General features: G+C 37.5%; 1 protein-coding gene across 3 annotated transcripts in view; it reads right to left on the minus strand.

The window, feature by feature from the left end:
- Positions 1–2,394: 2,394 nt before the first annotated feature.
- map3k15 (mitogen-activated protein kinase kinase kinase 15) overlaps positions 2,395–17,345 on the minus strand; it is a 30,461-nt gene continuing 15,510 nt past the window's right edge. For all 3 annotated transcript variants that reach the window (XM_079863961.1, XM_079863960.1, XM_079863962.1), the window contains 11 exons: positions 16,953–17,110; positions 15,002–15,185; positions 12,641–12,818; positions 9,480–9,654; positions 9,217–9,402; positions 7,888–7,993; positions 7,554–7,785; positions 6,579–6,694; positions 3,649–3,758; positions 3,443–3,519; positions 2,395–3,224 (listed from right to left, as the gene is read on the minus strand). In XM_079863961.1, coding sequence (XP_079720087.1) covers positions 3,128–3,224; positions 3,443–3,519; positions 3,649–3,758; positions 6,579–6,694; positions 7,554–7,785; positions 7,888–7,993; positions 9,217–9,402; positions 9,480–9,654; positions 12,641–12,818; positions 15,002–15,185; positions 16,953–17,110 — 1,619 coding nt within the window. In that variant the 3' untranslated portion in view covers positions 2,395–3,127. The remainder of the gene's footprint in view (positions 3,225–3,442; positions 3,520–3,648; positions 3,759–6,578; positions 6,695–7,553; positions 7,786–7,887; positions 7,994–9,216; positions 9,403–9,479; positions 9,655–12,640; positions 12,819–15,001; positions 15,186–16,952; positions 17,111–17,345) is intronic.

The raw sequence follows: 17,345 nt of genomic DNA on the forward strand, positions 1-17,345 counted from the left end.
TTGTTTGACGTCAAGCTCCAACGTTGGACAGACGTCAAATTTTGGTTGAAAATTAAGATTGGGTTGACACCTAAATCCAATAGTTGTTTGACCTCAAGCTCCAACGTTGTGCAGACGTCAAATTTTGGTCGAAAATGAAAATCGGGTTGACGTCTAAATCCAATGTTTGTTTGACGTCAAGATCCAGTGTTGGACAGACATCAAATTTTGGTTGAATTTGAAAATGAAAACAAAGTGGACATCTAAATCCAAAGTTTGTTTGATGGCAAGCTCTAACATTGTGCAGACATCAAATTTTTGCTGAAAATGAAAATTGGGTTGACGCCTAAACCCAGCATTTGTTTGACGTCATGCTCCAACATTGGACATACATCAAATTTTGGTTGAAAATGAAAATTGGACCGACATCAATTGGCGTCTAAACGCAATGTTTGTGTGACGTCAAGCTCCGATGTTGAACAGGTGTCAAAAAATAGTATTAATTTGATGTCAAAACCTAATGTTGACTTTACATCAAACCGAGTACCTAAAATTATTTTCATAAAATGTTCACATATGGAAATGTATCACTGATTAATAAGTAAATGGGTATTTTAGCATAAAGCAAAACTAAACAGCAAGGTAAAATGCAGCCTCTCTGATAAGGCAATAGCATGTTCATTGTTTTTTTTTTCCTCTGGGTAGTCAAGAGTTGAAAAACAAGATGCGCCGCAGCAAGTTTTTTTTCTACATCACTGATTTTATAGCTAACTACATTTTATATTTGTCGACAAAACTCTACATCATACTTATGTTAGTCTTGCGATGCAGCTAAGCATCACATTCCAAACACATATGGCTTTTAATCCGTTTCTGAAAAGTTACATGCCAATAATTTGCACATACATAAGCCTATTTTCCATACAGTGACACTATCTTAACCTCAAAGAAAGCCAAAACAACATTCAATCAAAAAAAAAAAACCAGCCAGAAGGCTTCCAAGTCAAATTATAGCAGTGTGAGGCCAAGGCGGAAATGCAAGTCTTGTTTTTCCTTACTGAAAATATTTCTCTGTACAGTGTTAATTCAAGACCCACTATGAGAACCAGCGAATCAGTTTAAATCATGAACAAATCATTTAGACTATTTTTATAGTACTGTTTTTTTTTTTTTTTAACAGACTATTGTTGAATGCAAAAGAAAAACTATGCAAGCAAATGACAGGACTGGGACTGAACTTAAGTCGAACTTGACTTAATATGTTATCTTGTCTAATCTAATGCCAGTGAATGGTTGTGATGCTAACGATTAGTTTTTTCTTTAGCATCTGGCATTTAGATTGAGAACTGAAAAACAGATCATCTGAAGATTTTCAAATTTGATTCATTTTCCAAAACATGACGTGTTTCCAGAGAGCAGTTGAGGATGAACATATGCAAAAGTATGCAAAAAGCGTATTTGTGTCACTGATATAAAACAAACACCACTACAGGGATACCTGTTACTTTCCTTAAGTTTGCATGATACAGAACAGGAAATCTTACAATAACAATGTTTTCGCTCCTCATAAAATCAAACTTCATTTAACTTTTAATAAAATTCTTTCACATTTCATGATTTTAAATGCATGTCTTCCTATCTCAAGAATGTTCCCATGATTGCAACATTTTCCATAGTTTAGTTTCCAAACCATGGCAAATATTTGAAGGCAGTCAGATGACTTGCTTATTCTAACAACTGTAATGTTACATTTAATGGAAAAACTATTTGCTGTGTTCAGACAATTTAGGAACCCAGTTGCATGTCTGAACTTTATTCACCAGAAGAGTTTGGCAATCAGAGAAGCAAGTTGGCATTTTTTCTCAGACACAGCCTGAATATCCAGTTTACAAATCATTTTTAAAAGTTAGAGAAAGGCATCGTCCATCATCACATCACTTTAGGCGCACACAGTAGAGAAATAATTTAAATAGCTTAGATGGAACAATGGTGCTCAAGCACAACCGTTTCCACTCAACAGATCAACATATGCAATGCATTAACACTGAAACACGACAGTTGAGATATAAAACAAAAGATGAACAATCAAATCAAACATAATAATCTGTGAATCCAAGACAAACACTTTTGGTGCTTTGAGTCATTGCATTTTCAGGTCATGGTGTTCAGCTCTGTATCAGACTACATGAAGGCTGAATGAACCTGAATTAAAGCAACTACTGACACAACAGGTCTCATCATTCTTAAGAAATTGGACACGTTTGTGGAACGTAAATTGCAGTTTAAGCCAAAGGTTTTGTTTTCTGCAAGACTGGTCTTGCACATATTTTTATAAGAAATGAAAGTTGTGCATCGGTTAGGGTTGGGCCGATAGACGATGCCATCGTCCATCGCGATGGCTTACAGACGTCGATGTTTCACCGTAGGCATCATCTGATGACAAATTGATAGACATTGCCCAACCCTAGCGACAACTTAAGTACAGGTAAGTATCATAGTTCCTGAAGTTGCAAATGAATGTTATGACGATGAGTTTATGTTCATTTAAGTATTTATCTACGTACTGGGGTAATTACATCCAAACTTATTATAATACATCTAAAAGAAGCTCCTTAGCCCTGGTCCGAGAGGTCTGTGGTCATTTTGTCCATACAGTGCCTCAAAAAAGTATGTCACGTAATATTTTAGAATGAACTCAACACATTTTCCAGACTTGTAACGCTAAAACAATCAGTAACCTATATAGACTTTCTATCATTTAAAATGGCATGATCTGAAGTCCTACATTAAGTAGGTATCACTCTCTCCTCTTCCATTGTAGGCCCAGTCCCAAGTCACTTGGAGAGGGTCATTCCTTGACAGGCAACACCTCTCTGTAAATAGCGGAAAGTACGATCTTTCCTAGATTGAGCCGTTTCATCCGCATGGGTTTTCCAATTGAAATTCAATGGAAATTAGATGTAAATCTTGGAGAGGCTTAAAACATATACAAAAATACCACAAAAACATTAGGTCATAGCTGAAAGACAAGTAAACATGTCCAACCAGGAGAGAGCATGACATAATTACAAGTCTCTCGTTATAGGGATGTGTGTGAGGATGCATTGTGCTGGCTCAGGTGTTTATTATCAGCAACTTCCTGCTGCTTTCATCCTTCTGAATTTCCCTCGTCATTATTGACCTTTCTAAGCCCTTTATTTCGGTGTCTCTGAATGGCTTTCCAGACACGACACAGCACTCCACCCCTATAGTATGCACAAAAACAAAACATATGCATTTATCTACTACAAGTAGATAAGGTAAGTACACGTGAGTGCACATACTGTAAAATAAAGTGCAACCTTGTTATATTTATTGCATTTTAAATGTGGCTTGCGTGATCAAATAATCAAGGTCACTTTATGCAAATGAATAGTATTCACAATCAATCACTCAATTAAACATATAAAAATAAAACCCTCACCTAAGCCTGAGGCAGCGAAGGTCTTCTTTAGTCACATCGCTGAGAATGTCATTGAGTGTATAATCTTCTGCAACAAACTGTCAGAAACCACAAGCACTTGGCATGAATCTTCTGTTCGTTTATCAATGAAAACAGTGAGTCATCATTTTATATTGTGGGAAAGACACTATACACACAGCGTGATTCAGCGTTAAGTATGTTTTCACCTTATCTGTGGTCTCGGAGTCAACACCCTGCTCTTTCAGCCAGTCAATGAGCTTTTTGTCAGGCTCGGGCTGTGCAGAAACTTGAAATATAGAGGGGGTGGAGGGTGTCTCTGATGAGGACAAAGGAAAGATGAAGGAATATTTAAGCACAGATGCTAAGATCCTTCTAGACAGCATTTTAAGGCTCACAGAGTAACAAGACTGCAGGGCATTCAAAATCAGTCACTTTGGTGCCATGGCCATTTCCTAAGATTATTTTCTCATCCAATTGCCTGGCAAAATCCATGGCATTGCCTCCCTTGCCTCTAGTGCAAATATGACAAAATATGACATTAATCACTCGTTTTTCTAAAGTAACACTGTCCAACAGTGACACCAGCAGGTAAAGTTACAGCGGGACAATGCGTCTCTCTATGATTGGCTATAATTGGTTAGTCCGATAAATCCCACCTTTTGTTTTCTTGCGCTAATCAGTCTGAAATTAAGCATAGAGTCAGTTCTGGTAGTCAAGCTCTCATCAGCTGACTCTCAGCTGATGCACGTCTACCTATAGGAATGCAATGCCTATCACTGTAGACATATACCCAGATAGCACACGTACGTCTGTAAGATGTCTGTTAAACATCACTTCATCTGGAAAGCATCTGCTGTTTACTAACATCTGATAGACATCTTCAAGATGTCAGTTTAACATACATTTCTAAATCATCACATCTTAAAGACATCTTCTAAACGTCTATTTGACATCTGACAGGAAACGTCCTATAGACGTATTGCAGATGAGCAAACACTCTTAAAAATACGTCTTCCATATGTAAACGCACATCAAATAGACCTCTCCGTGATGTATGTGTGCTATCTGGGTATAAGCTCCTTCAGTATTATCAGCAGCTATCACATTTCTCAGGAGTTATTTACCCTTCTCCATCCCCAGCTCCTCCTCTCGCCAGTCAGTATGGCAATCTGATTCCCCTTGAATCAGAATAAAATCTCGAATCATGTACTTTAAAATCTTGAATTAATGATATCTGCAATACATTCATGTTGGTTCTGTTCTGTTTACCCTAAGGGTTATTGCTGCTCTCCCTGCTCTTATCCATGCTAGGCTGCCATACCTCCAATCCTAACTGTATGCTAATTGTCAATCGTATTTGCCGACAGTGGTTCTGGCAGAATTAATGGTATTAATGGGAAGAATATTTAAAAAGTAAGTAAACAACTCAGCCACTTAGACATCACTGTTTTATGTCCCATCAAACTCAAACTTGAAACAGCATTTTGTTTGGTGAAATTAAAGGTTCATCGTCGTGGCTGTGATCAGTGTTTACAGAGCTTGATGACTGATGAAAATAAGTTGACTATTAAAAAAAAAACAGCTGAACATCAGTTCACAAGTAAAACATATTGTTTAAAGGGATACTCCACTTTTTTTGGAAATAGGCTCATTTTACAACTCCCCCAGAGTTAAACAGTTGAGTTTTACCGTTTTCAAATCCATTCAGCCGAACTCCAGGTCTGGCGGTACCACTTTTAGCATAGCTTAGCATAGATCATTGAATCGGACAGGACCATTAGCATATCTCTCTCAAAAAAATGACCAAAGAGTTTCGATATTTTTCCTATTTAAAACTTGACTCTTCTGTAGTTACATCGTGTACTAAGACCGACGGAAAATGAAAAGTTGCGATTTTCTAGGCTGATATGGCTAGGAACTATTCTCTCATTCCTGCGTAATAATTAAGAAACTTTGCTGCCGTACCATGAGTCCAGCAGGCGTAATGATATGACGCAGTGCCTGAACTGCGTCACTTCCAACGTGACCAGGACTAAGTTTGTCTAACCTATTAGACTTATTTTCAGGCACTGTGTCATATCATTACGCCTGCTGGACTCATGGCACGGCAGCAAAGTTTCTTAATTATTACGCAGGAATGAGAGTATAGTTCCTAGCCATATCAGCCTAGAAAATCGCAACTTTTCATTTTCTGTCGGTCTTAGTACACGATGTAACTACAGAAGAGTCCAGTTTTAAATAGGAAAAATATCGAAAGTCTTTGGTCATTTTTTTGAGAGAGACGCTAATGGTCCTGTCCGATTCAATGATCTATGCTAAGCTATGCTAAAAGTGGTACCGCCAGACCTGGAGTTCGGCTGAATGGATTCAAAAACGGTAAAACTCAACTGTTTAACTCTGGGGGAGTTGTAAAATGAGTCTATTTCCAAAAAAAGTGGAGTATCCCTTTAAATTGTTACTGCCTTTATTTATTATTTTTGTAAAAAAAAAAAAAAAATGAAAAAGTCAAAATGTATAAAAAGATTTATACTTGGTTTTAATAAAAAAAAAAATGTAATAAAAAAATATTTGGTACTATATGGTTATCCGGACCACATCTGACCACACGTGACCACAACCGCTCTTGGTTGGTCGTAACCCCAGTGACGGATAGGTTTAGGGGCGGGGTTGGGGTAGGTCATCACATGTGGTCCGGATAACCGTATAGTACCAAATATTTTTTTGATGTTAGTAATGTTTATTTAACCAGGTGTCAAAAAATGTGACAACATTAAGTGTAACTAGGACATAAATTTACATTTGATTTATAAAAAACAAACACACATTAAAATGACTTTGAGGACTTTCCCTCTTCATTTCAGAAAACCACAGCACAACACTGTTGCCTATGTCGGCGGTAGACAGCATGGCGACTTGCAAGTTTTTTTTAACAGAACTTGTATTTGCTTTGTTCTATAAACTGGTTGTAAACAACTCCAGAGGTCAGAATGGGACACAGGAAATCAGATAGTGGTGAGTCGAACACTTTCTCTATTATCAGGCCTACGTATGATTTCAGTGTAAATAAAGACAGAGTGAATGGCATAATAAGCGAGTCTAAATCAATAAGTGTGTATGATTTGGTTACACAACGAACCTGCAGCAGACTGCTGTCTGATCCTGATTAGCTCGATGTCGTGTACCCGCTGTTGGAGAGTTTGTCTCAGTACCTGCTGATACTCTCTCTCTTTCTGTACCAGTTCTTCAAGCAGCCTGCAGAGAGAGACATAACACACTGTCTCTCAAACTGTTCAAGCTATAGTCTCTATTATGAACAAATTGTAGTCTTCAAAGATCACATTTCATCAACAAGAAATGTCAGCAGACAGAACATTGTAAAAACAACATCAAGATCTACACTCAAAAGTAAAACGGGAAATATTTTGTATAAAATGCAAGGAACACAATGATGGTTTTTCACAAATATGAAAAAAAAAGTAAATAATTAAATTTTCAATAATAATAATGGAATTAATTGGTAATATACTCAAGTATATTTTTGAATATATAAAATACATAACCATTCAAAATTCAGGGGTCAAGTTTTTTTTTTTTAAAGAAATTAAAACTTTTATTCAAGGATGCATTGGTGTGATCAAAAGTGACAGTAAATGTATTTATATTTTACGAAAGATTTCTATTTCAAATAAATGGTGTTCTTTTGAACTTTCTTATCAAATAATCTTTTTTTTAATTGTATACCTATTTAATTGTAAAAAAAACTATTTTAAATTATAAAATAAAAAAAATTAAAATATATATATATAAAAAATCTTTTTACTGTATTTTTGATCAAATAAATGCAGCCTTTGTGAGCAAAAGAGATTTCCTTTATTTAAAAAAGAAAGAAAAAATCTTACTGAGCTCAAACTTTTAAATGGCAGGGTATTTGAAGTAAAATAAAGATCCATGGCCAAGAATTTTTTTTTATGATAAGTATTTTTTATTTTAGTTCTATTTTGAGTTTTGTTTTTCAATCCACTCGCATTCGAACTGATGTCAAAAATGTATTTTTACATTTAACTCCCTTCATCAGAAAGATATTGAGTGTTTTATGAACTGCGGTGTGTACCTGCTAGTCTCCTGTTTGAGGCGTCCGAGCTGGGCTCCCAGCGGGTGCTGTGGCCGCTGAACCTCATGGGATATGACTGAACTCAGGGTGCTGACTCCTGACGTGAGGGCTTGATCTTCCTGCGTCGTACGTGCCACTGATCCAAAATCCCCATCGTCCTCTTCATCAACTTCATCTGCGTCCTTATCTGCGCCCTCACTTTCCGATGCAGGCCCGAAATGTGTCTGTAGCTCTAGAGGAAAGAGAGAGAGAGAGAGAGAGATACTGTTGAAAAAAGGTCTCAGTCCTCTGGTTTCTGATTTTCCTTGTTTTTCCTTGTTTCTCACTCACAAACCTGGAATTAAAATTGTAACAGCTGCCTGCACAGCCCGTCTGATGATGTTGTCCATGGCAAACATCCAGTGTGGTTTAATGTGATGGTTCCTCAACACTTTATTCACCTGAGAAACAAACAGTGAGGAAAGATGGATATTAATGTCATAAAACTCAAACCAAACACAAGAGGGAGACACTGAGGCAACACAAAAATGAGGCACTAACAAGATTCTAACATAAGGGGCTTTCGCATCGAAGGAACCTTTTCATAATTCCTAGAAATATTGGCAGAAGTACCCGGATTTTGGCGTGTTCGCACCGCAGGAACTAGGAACGATTTTAGTTCTAGGAACGCCTTTTGGAGGAACTAATTTAGCTCCTACTTCAGAGTAGGGTCTAAACCAGCACTATAGGAACTACCAGTGACTTAAGTGTACGCTGATTGGCCGAACGCACATGAAACACCAGCACCCGCCATTTTTAAAAAAGCTCTGTAAACACACAGGTTATAGCCTATATATTTACTCAAGAAACGAACATGGAAAACAGTGATAGATGGCCCTCTGAACCTTTACGCTGAGGAGAAAATACAACGCAACTTTGAGGGGACCAAGCCAAACATGATTAACTTATGTATTTCTGCTCAGCTACAGTAGTAACACTGGACATCAACCACACGGCATATGCTAATGACTTTTCATTACTGTCTACTTTCTATATATAATTATAACAGTTCTATCTAATAACGTGTTAGACACATCGTAAAGTAATGAACATGGAGAATGCGAGCGCTGTAGGCTCATTCTCTGGCTGGTGTTCTCTGCGCCGAGCGCCGTCAAAATAAAAGTCACAACAACAAGCGCGGCTTACGTCACTTTAGAGTTCCTACTGGCGGTGTGCGAATGCAACCAGGAAACCGTTCCTAGGGGAACCATTAGTTCTCGGGGAACCACCCTGGCGGCTAGTTCCCAGAACGAACCGGTGCGAAAGCCCCTTCTTTATCATATATGCAAAATATGCTCCAAGATGTTGATCACTATATAGCAAAGAAAAATCTCTTTGATGAATGAAGAAAGAGAAATATCTTTGAAGAATGTATTTGGTCCCAAAACAAGGTGGATAAAAATCACACATCATTTGATCAATGTATAGCTTTGTGCTGTGCGATTATGGAACACTGAAAATCCTCTGTTGGTGGCACATTGCAACAAAAACAAGAGCAACAAACATATCTTCTGAGAGATAAATAGGATTTCATCAGTTGTGTATCATGCCTGAGAAGGACACTGAGATTGTTCACTACAGCAGCATTAGAAAAAGATACTATTTTGAGCCTAAATCCACTCACAGAATCCTGGAAACCAAACAGAACAAGCTGGATCTGGTTGATTGACGTGCTGTCAAAGTCCAGGTCTAATTTGAGTTTTGATATAGTGGTTGCCATGACGCGTCGCTCGGGGCAACGTATAAAGTCCCGTAAGATGCAGATGATCTGTTTGATGTGGTCCACCGACAACTTCAGCTCCTCCTGACCCTAAAAGACAAGGACACAATAATCAGTGCATGATCCAGACTATTCACACACTAACACACATTCGCAGGGGTACACACCTGAATGTGGTTCTCCATGAGGTTGGAGGTCACTTTATCTTGGTCCTCATTGAGGACCTTGTAGAGTATGGCGCGTCTCTCACTGTCTTTCTTCAGCAGGAAGAGGCCGGAGTCGCTGTTCTCAGAGGAAGCTGGAGAGCTGCGGTCTTCTGCTGTAGGACTCTCATCTGGAACACTGAATCACACACATTTAACACTGATTCAGTGAGAACATATTAATCCAAATAGTCCTCTACTTCAACATATTTTAAAATGTCATTTATTCCTGTGATGGTAAAGCTGATTTTTCCGCATCATTACTCCAGTCTTCATTGTCACATGATCCTTTGGATCATTCTAATATGCTGATTTGCTGCTCAAGAAACATTTCTTATTATTATCAATGTTGAAAACAGTTGTGCTGCTTAATATTTTGTGGGAAATGTGATTGAATAAATGTTTAAAAGAACAGCAAAAAACAACAACAAAAAAAACTTCTGAATGGTTGTATATACACTTACAAATGCCATGGTTCTTGACCATTGATTCTACTATGGTAATGCAGTGTTTTTGGACATATACATGGTACTTTCAGAAGTACTTTCTAGTACCATATACAGATACGGCCTTTGCAATTCGGAGGCCCATTTCAAAGAGAATGAGAAAAAAATTCTCAATTAGAAAAAAAGACAGACAAAAAAACTGTATGCGACTGTAATTACTTTATTATCTCTTATTTTACATATGATACTCTATTTATAAACGCATTTTATGCACCACTATCTCTTTAACCAGAATCGCGACCAATCGCTGGCAAAATCACAACCATGACCAAAAACAGCATTCAATCTTCATTAATCTTAGCCCCTCAGAGTATATTGGAGTATGACACGAAAAGACTAGGCATGTAGAGCAAAGAAATAAAAATGAGAGAACAGGGATTAGATAAGGGGTTTAATGGAAATTACAAGTGTGTTGCAAACTTGCCCTGACAAGTTTGTCCTTATCCAGCGATCTCATAACACTGTGCTCGAATGACAGCAAGTGCAGACAGTCTTTTAATGCAGCATGATGGATTTAATCGCAAGTGTGATTTTATCAGCCGCAGACACGAGATATAAATATAGAAAAATAAAAAGATGGGGGGGGGGGGGGAAATGAAATAATACTTGTAGATACGAAGCTAAAACTGTCATTAGTTGGCAGGAAATCATTGTTTTAACAGGCGAGTCATTGGCCGCATCTGAAATCGCATACTTCCCTACATACACGGATGACCTACTACTTCCGGTGAGATTTTGAAGTGTGCATACGATGGGCACTTTACTATCCCATGAGGCCACGGGAGAGGATTTGTGAATGCCAGTGAAGTGACGCAACTGATGCTGGTATGTCACATCATGATAAGGGCAACATGGCAGATGTAGTACGTCCAGATTATATTCATACTTCACATATATAAAGAACATACTTTTTTAGCGGTCGTTAAGTAATTAATTATTCAAAATAAGTATCTACTCAAGAGAGTATGCGATTTCAGACGCAGCCATTGAATCAAACAGTCAAATGTTTCGTTCAAAACGGCTGATCATTCAGAGATAAAGCAAGTGACTTGCTGAATTCGGAACTACATACCAGCATTCTACTCTTACAATTTCTGCCATAGATAGATATGATTAATCTAGTACGGGTAGTATAGTATGCAGTTCTGTATTCAGTGTGCCTTGAGTCGTTCATTAGACCGATTAGTTCAATAACGAAACATCAGTGTGTTGCTCGGAGATGCGTAATTGCTCTACTGTGGATTTGTTTGGAACTATTTTCGTTTGCGAAATAGAGCAAAAACAGACAATATTCTGTTTACAAAAATAGTCTAAACTGTAAGTCATCTTATATTAAAGGAGAACTCCGGTCAATTTTAACATTGAGCTCATTTTTTTGTCAATTTGGAGTGCTGTCAATACAGAGAACAACGACAAAAATCGGTGTTGCCTACACCGTGTTATCCTCTTTTTAAAATTTGCACCCTGTTGACTTCAATGGGGCAAGTTTTAAACCTGCTTTTAGCCTCTTAACATCCTTGATGTGTCATTACAAGTGCACAGGTCATGTGAGTGATTCCTTCAGAGTGAACTTTAATAAAATTAAAGTAAAATTGACCGGAGTTCTCCTTTAACTTCTTGTTTATTGAACTGTTGTATAAAATCAATATCACATTTGCAATTGTGCTGATATTCAGGAAAAAGCAGCTCTTACTCGTGTGGTATTGCCTAAATGGCATACTTTATTGTATTTATTGCCATACATCTTATATATTTTCATCATATCTTAAATGTTGTCAGCATTTAAATATTAATTGTATTAATTTGGCTATCAATAAATTAAAACAATTTAATCTTATGATTTTTACCATATTTTTTTTTTTAATTATCTCAAATATGGAATTTTAAATGTTTTATAATTGTTATTAAAAATGCACTAGTCAGCAGCAGAATGTTTATTACATTTTACAAACAGTGTTTTGCTCATAGGTGATCTCATACTTTTTGAGCTTTCAAATATCAATGAATTAACTGTGAATTTAATATATCTGAAATGTAAATGTTAACTTTGGCAGCCAAAGTATAAATAAATCTGGAGTGGTGATTAAAAACGTGATTTCGTTAGAGGAAAGAGGAAACGTGGTTAATGTGTGACAGCTCTGTGATTGGGTGTGTGTGCGTTGAAACCGAGGTGAAGAAGTGGTCAGTAAAGTGTTCATGGGATTATTTTATGAGCAACCAGAGAGCACCTGTTGTAAAAGGCATTATCTCATTACACACACATACATACACCTGCCCAGAAACCGCGGCCCAGCACACCTGTCTCCTCATTCCTCCGTGTTAATTAAACAGCGTTTCCAAGGAGTCGACTAGCTGTCAGGACAGGCCTCAGCGCTTCATGCCCAGGAAGTTGATTTACTGTCGGGCTGAGAGCCGAAGCAGACGCGGGTACTCAAGCTCCGTAAACACAGTCACGTCATTAACATTCCAGACGCTAATCCAACGCTCACATAATCTCATACATATACACACTTAAGCAACTGCAGCTATCGCTGACCAGCGCATGACCTAAACTCGTCTGGACCGGTTTTCAGCTCTGCATTCACCTTAGTGCTCTGGCGAGGAATCTTCTGAGCTCACCTGAGGAAGTTTGAGTTGGGCGGTTTGATGAGGTTCTCGGAGCTAGAGCGTTTTTTCTTCTCGAAAAACACGTCTTGTTTGGAGTCGCAGTCTGGAGACACGGAGCCCGGTTCACTGCTGCTGCTCCCCGTGGCCTCCGTCTGTAGCTGTACTGGTAGCGAAACGCTGCGGATGTAGTCTAAGAGGAGTAAAACACACACGCGGTTATACGTACACACACCCACATATATGCACTCATTCAGTCAGACCAGAGTTTACCACCATTTTTGTCTTTTTCCCACTCTGAAGTTCAAACCTTTCAATAAATATTTATAATAGCCTAGATAATAAAGTCAAGTGTTAGCCTATATTTTTAATTCATTTTAAAACGAAACATTTTATTGGGGCTGTCAATTCAACATGTTTTTTATATTGTTATTAACAACAATTAATTATGCCTCCTAAAGGCCGTTAATAGACTATACAATAGACATATATAAATACCTACTGTATATACACATACATAATAAACAAACAATTTATTTACATCTAAAGACAAGTTTTGTTATGCCTGTTCAATGATTAACTCATCTTCCACATTAATATAAATGTATTTACATTAGGGTTTTTAAAGCCGCAAATATGTGAGATTGACTGTAATTAATTAGATTTAATAATAAATAATAATAATTGACTGACAGCACCCAATTGAATTGAATTGAATTTTCCATTTGGGTTTCTATTACAATATAAAAGCACAACATTGTAAAACTTTACAATAAGGTTTGATTAGTTAATATTAGTTAACTAGCCTACTACATTAGCTAACATAAACAATGAAAACATACTTAGTTAATGTTAATGTAATTTCAACGTTTTGTAATACATTATTAAAATCAAAAATTGTATCTGTTCATATTTTTTAATGGACCTGAGCTAAAATGAACTGTTGTATTTTTATTAACTAAAATTATCAAAAATGAATAAATACTGTAACAAATGTATTGCCCGTTGTTAGTTAATGCATATTAACTAACATTAACTAATGGAACCTTATTGTAAAGTGTTACCCACAATATTACAATAATACTCAAAAAAAATTCTAAAAAGCTTCAATAGTAAGTTAAACCCCTAGAACCAAATCAACATTAAATCACTGAGAACAGAAAGGAAAAGAAAACTGAAGAGAATTAGGAAAAATATATCACAAAGAACCAGAGCACACAAAGAACATGCACTCAATACAATAACCAGAAACCAGCAAAAGATCAAGGATTATGATTTCATGGTCCTCAGGAACACATAAGCACACATAGATGGGAGACACAAACCTTGCCACACTGTTACACAGAGAATCCAAGCAGCCGATTGGATGGCGTGAAGGGAGAAGGAAATATTGAGTTGTTATCATCTGCGTGCTCCAGATGCAAAGACTGCTCAAAATATACCTCCTTCTAAGAGGAAACTTTTTTTGACCAAATTTCAAGGGAACACGTAGCACGTATCCTTCACAGAAATTAAATTTACCAGAAACCATTCCAAAAACCTTACTTGCAATAACAAATTCTTTCAAACACATTTTACAGACCCAAAACATTTGAACGGTAATGTATACAAAATTATATTTAATTTAATACCTAAAAGTATTAACAAAAATAGTGTTATTTATGTAGGCTAGCCTATGTTTATGCTTATTAGAGTATCAAGCCATTAGCTTAGCAACATGCTAACACTAAACTATTCAAATCAACCAAGGCTTCTGTGCAAAAAGGTATTTATGTTATTCACTACATGGAGAGTTTTTTTAAATGAGTCACTCATGAGCTTAAACCACAGACAGCAGTAGGCAGCTCACTCGTATTTGGAAAAGAGCTTGTCTCTCACTAACATTGCTAACATTGTTGTCTTCTGTCAATGTCAAAGAAACCTGAGTGGTTTGTAAGAAAGCAGTGTGCACGTTTGTGTGAAACACCACACCCTGAGAATGCTTTTCACGGACAGCGGGGTAGCTGACATGTGCGGCAGGATGGAAACAATTTGTGATGGTAGCGTGAGGCCGTACTGTGGGCTTTCCTCTGACCCCTCCCCTTTTCCAGGTCCTGTTGTTCCAACCCATCTCTTGTGCAAGTTCAATCTGGACCGCAATCGGCCGGCTGAGAGCAGTTCGGACCTGTTGCGAGGATCCCAGACAGCGCAGAGAAGCAGGAATGCTGGGCTATGGGGGGGTTTGGCAGCTCTGTGTGTTTGCCTGCGAGAAATGATCCATGTGCGCTCTCTCACAGACCCAAAATGCCTTACACACCATGGATATGACCAGAAGGGTCAACCCAGGTCACATTATTATCACAGCTGCGGAAAGCAAGACTTGGTAAGAGACGTTACCTGAGGGTTTGAAAGCGATCTTGCTCTTTTTGCCTTTGATGTTTTGACGCAGGAACAGATCCTTGAGCAGGTCCCCAGCCGTCGCTCGTTTATTTGGGTCCGGCTCGAAGCAGGAAAGGATGAAGGATTTGGCCTCTGACGAAAGAGACTCTGGGATCTCAGGATGGATCTTAAACATGCCCACCTGGTAAAAATGAAAACAGAGATGAATGGAGATGCTCTCTGATTAATAATAGCCTATTGAAAAGTATGAACAATACACACTATTTTACAAAAAAAACAATGCATCTCTACAATCAAAAATCATACTGCGATGATCCATATTTTTTATTCAGAGGATAGGATTATTTTATTTTTTATTCATCATTTTAAAAATAAATAATTTAATATTAATAATTATATATACATACAAATAAATCATTTCTTGGTCGGTTACCTTGTGCTTTGAAACTAGATTATTAAACAAAATGATTTCTAAAAAAAGATCTCCAAAAATACTGTAGTAATTATATATTACTTTAAAAGATCCAATAAATTAATACATAAAAAATTATATTACACACATATGCACACACACATTATATATTGCTTTATACAGTACCTTCAGGACACATATACATAAATAAATTATTATAAATGATATATATAATTTCAATGTTATATATGGTAAAGCTGAATTTTCAGCATCATTACTCCAGTCTTAAGTGTCACATGATCTTTCAGAAATCATTCTAATATGATGATTTATTTTCAGGGATGTTTTCCGAATAAAAGTATTCATTTCTTTCATTTCTTTCCAAAAAAAAAATAAATTCTTACATATCCCAAACTTTTGAACAGTAGTGTATAATAAGTGTAGAATTTGCACTATTGATATATTTTCAAGTTTTTTAATCAAAGTTGGCATTAACATGCTATAATTTCCATCTAATGATACTAAAATTAGTAAAGATTAGGGATGCAACGGTACATGGTAAAATACCGGACCGTTCGGTCAGCCCTGCACGGGACAATCTACCCTCGTGTCCCGCGGTACTTCGGTTTTGCCATTGAGTTCGCGCTGATCCTTTTAGTTTTTGCTTTAGGCGCCGTTCACATATCGCGCCTAAAAACGCGTAGAAAACGCTAGGCGCGCCGCGTTCTCCTTTTTCCAAAGCGCTAGGGCGGTTGCCTCCGGAGGCGTCGGTCGTTGCTAAAGCAACTACTGTATCAGCTGCGCTCTGGTTGGTTCTTGTCACGTGACCTACGGTGCGCTTGCGGCATTCTGAAAAGTTGAGAATTTTCTGCTGGGGACATCGTTAGTGCCAACCGGCCTCGCCTTGCACCAGACAGTGTTGATAGACTCATCTTTTTGCACAAAAATCTCTCAATAGTGGATGAGTAAATAACATTGCACTTTGTATCCTGAATGCAGTATTTTTTCATTATATTATTTTGCTCTGCTTTTTTTTATTCAAAGCACAAGCTAATTTATGTTTGTTAAAGGTAAAAGTGCACTTTTTCTTTCACATTGATCACTTCATATACCAGTTATCAAGGTTTGGAATTGGGATCCACTTGAATATTTTGAAGTGTGTTTGTTTACATTTTGTATTTCATATAAGTGATAGTTGAAGAGGTTGAATTGTGTTGTTCAGTACAGACTAGAGTGTTAATTTATTCCATACATTGATGTTCTTCCTACTGTGACATTCTGTTTATGCTCATAAGAAAAATAAAACATATTTTTGGGATGAAATAGCAGTCTCTTTCTGCACAAAACATGTACCGAAACCGAACCGAGACCGTGGCCCAAAAACCGAGGTACGGACCGTACCGTGGGCTATCTGTACCGTTGCACCCCTAGTAAAGATAGGCTATATTTATTGGGAATACACATAAGTGTGAAGTATGCAAATGCACTAGAAGTATCAGCACATTTCTATTTTTTTTTTATTAAATATATTTATACCTTGAACATGGCAGCCTGTGGCTCTCCCAGCTCATGGAAAGGTGGTTTGCCTGTCGCCATCTCTATGATAGTGCAGCCCAGGGACCAGATATCAGCAGGTGCCCCGTAACCTCTAGGGCCTTTATCGATGATCTCGGGGGCCATGTACTGCAACGTGCCTGGACAGAGGTTTACCAGAGAAGAGCAGAACTTCAGTAGATACGAATGTGCTGTGACAGGATGTTACACAGAATACAATAATTCATGGAGAGAAGTTCAGAAGTGATGACGATGACAGTGGAAGGAGAGAGGGAGGACGGATGAGTGCACCTGCTCTGATGCTTCAGCAGTCACTAATGAAACACAAACACACTCCTTTCTCAGACGCTATGCTAATCTAATTACTCTCCCACA

The sequence above is a fragment of the Squalius cephalus genome, assembly GCF_949319135.1.
Source record: "Squalius cephalus genome assembly, chromosome: 25".
Lineage (NCBI taxonomy): Eukaryota > Metazoa > Chordata > Actinopteri > Cypriniformes > Leuciscidae > Squalius > Squalius cephalus.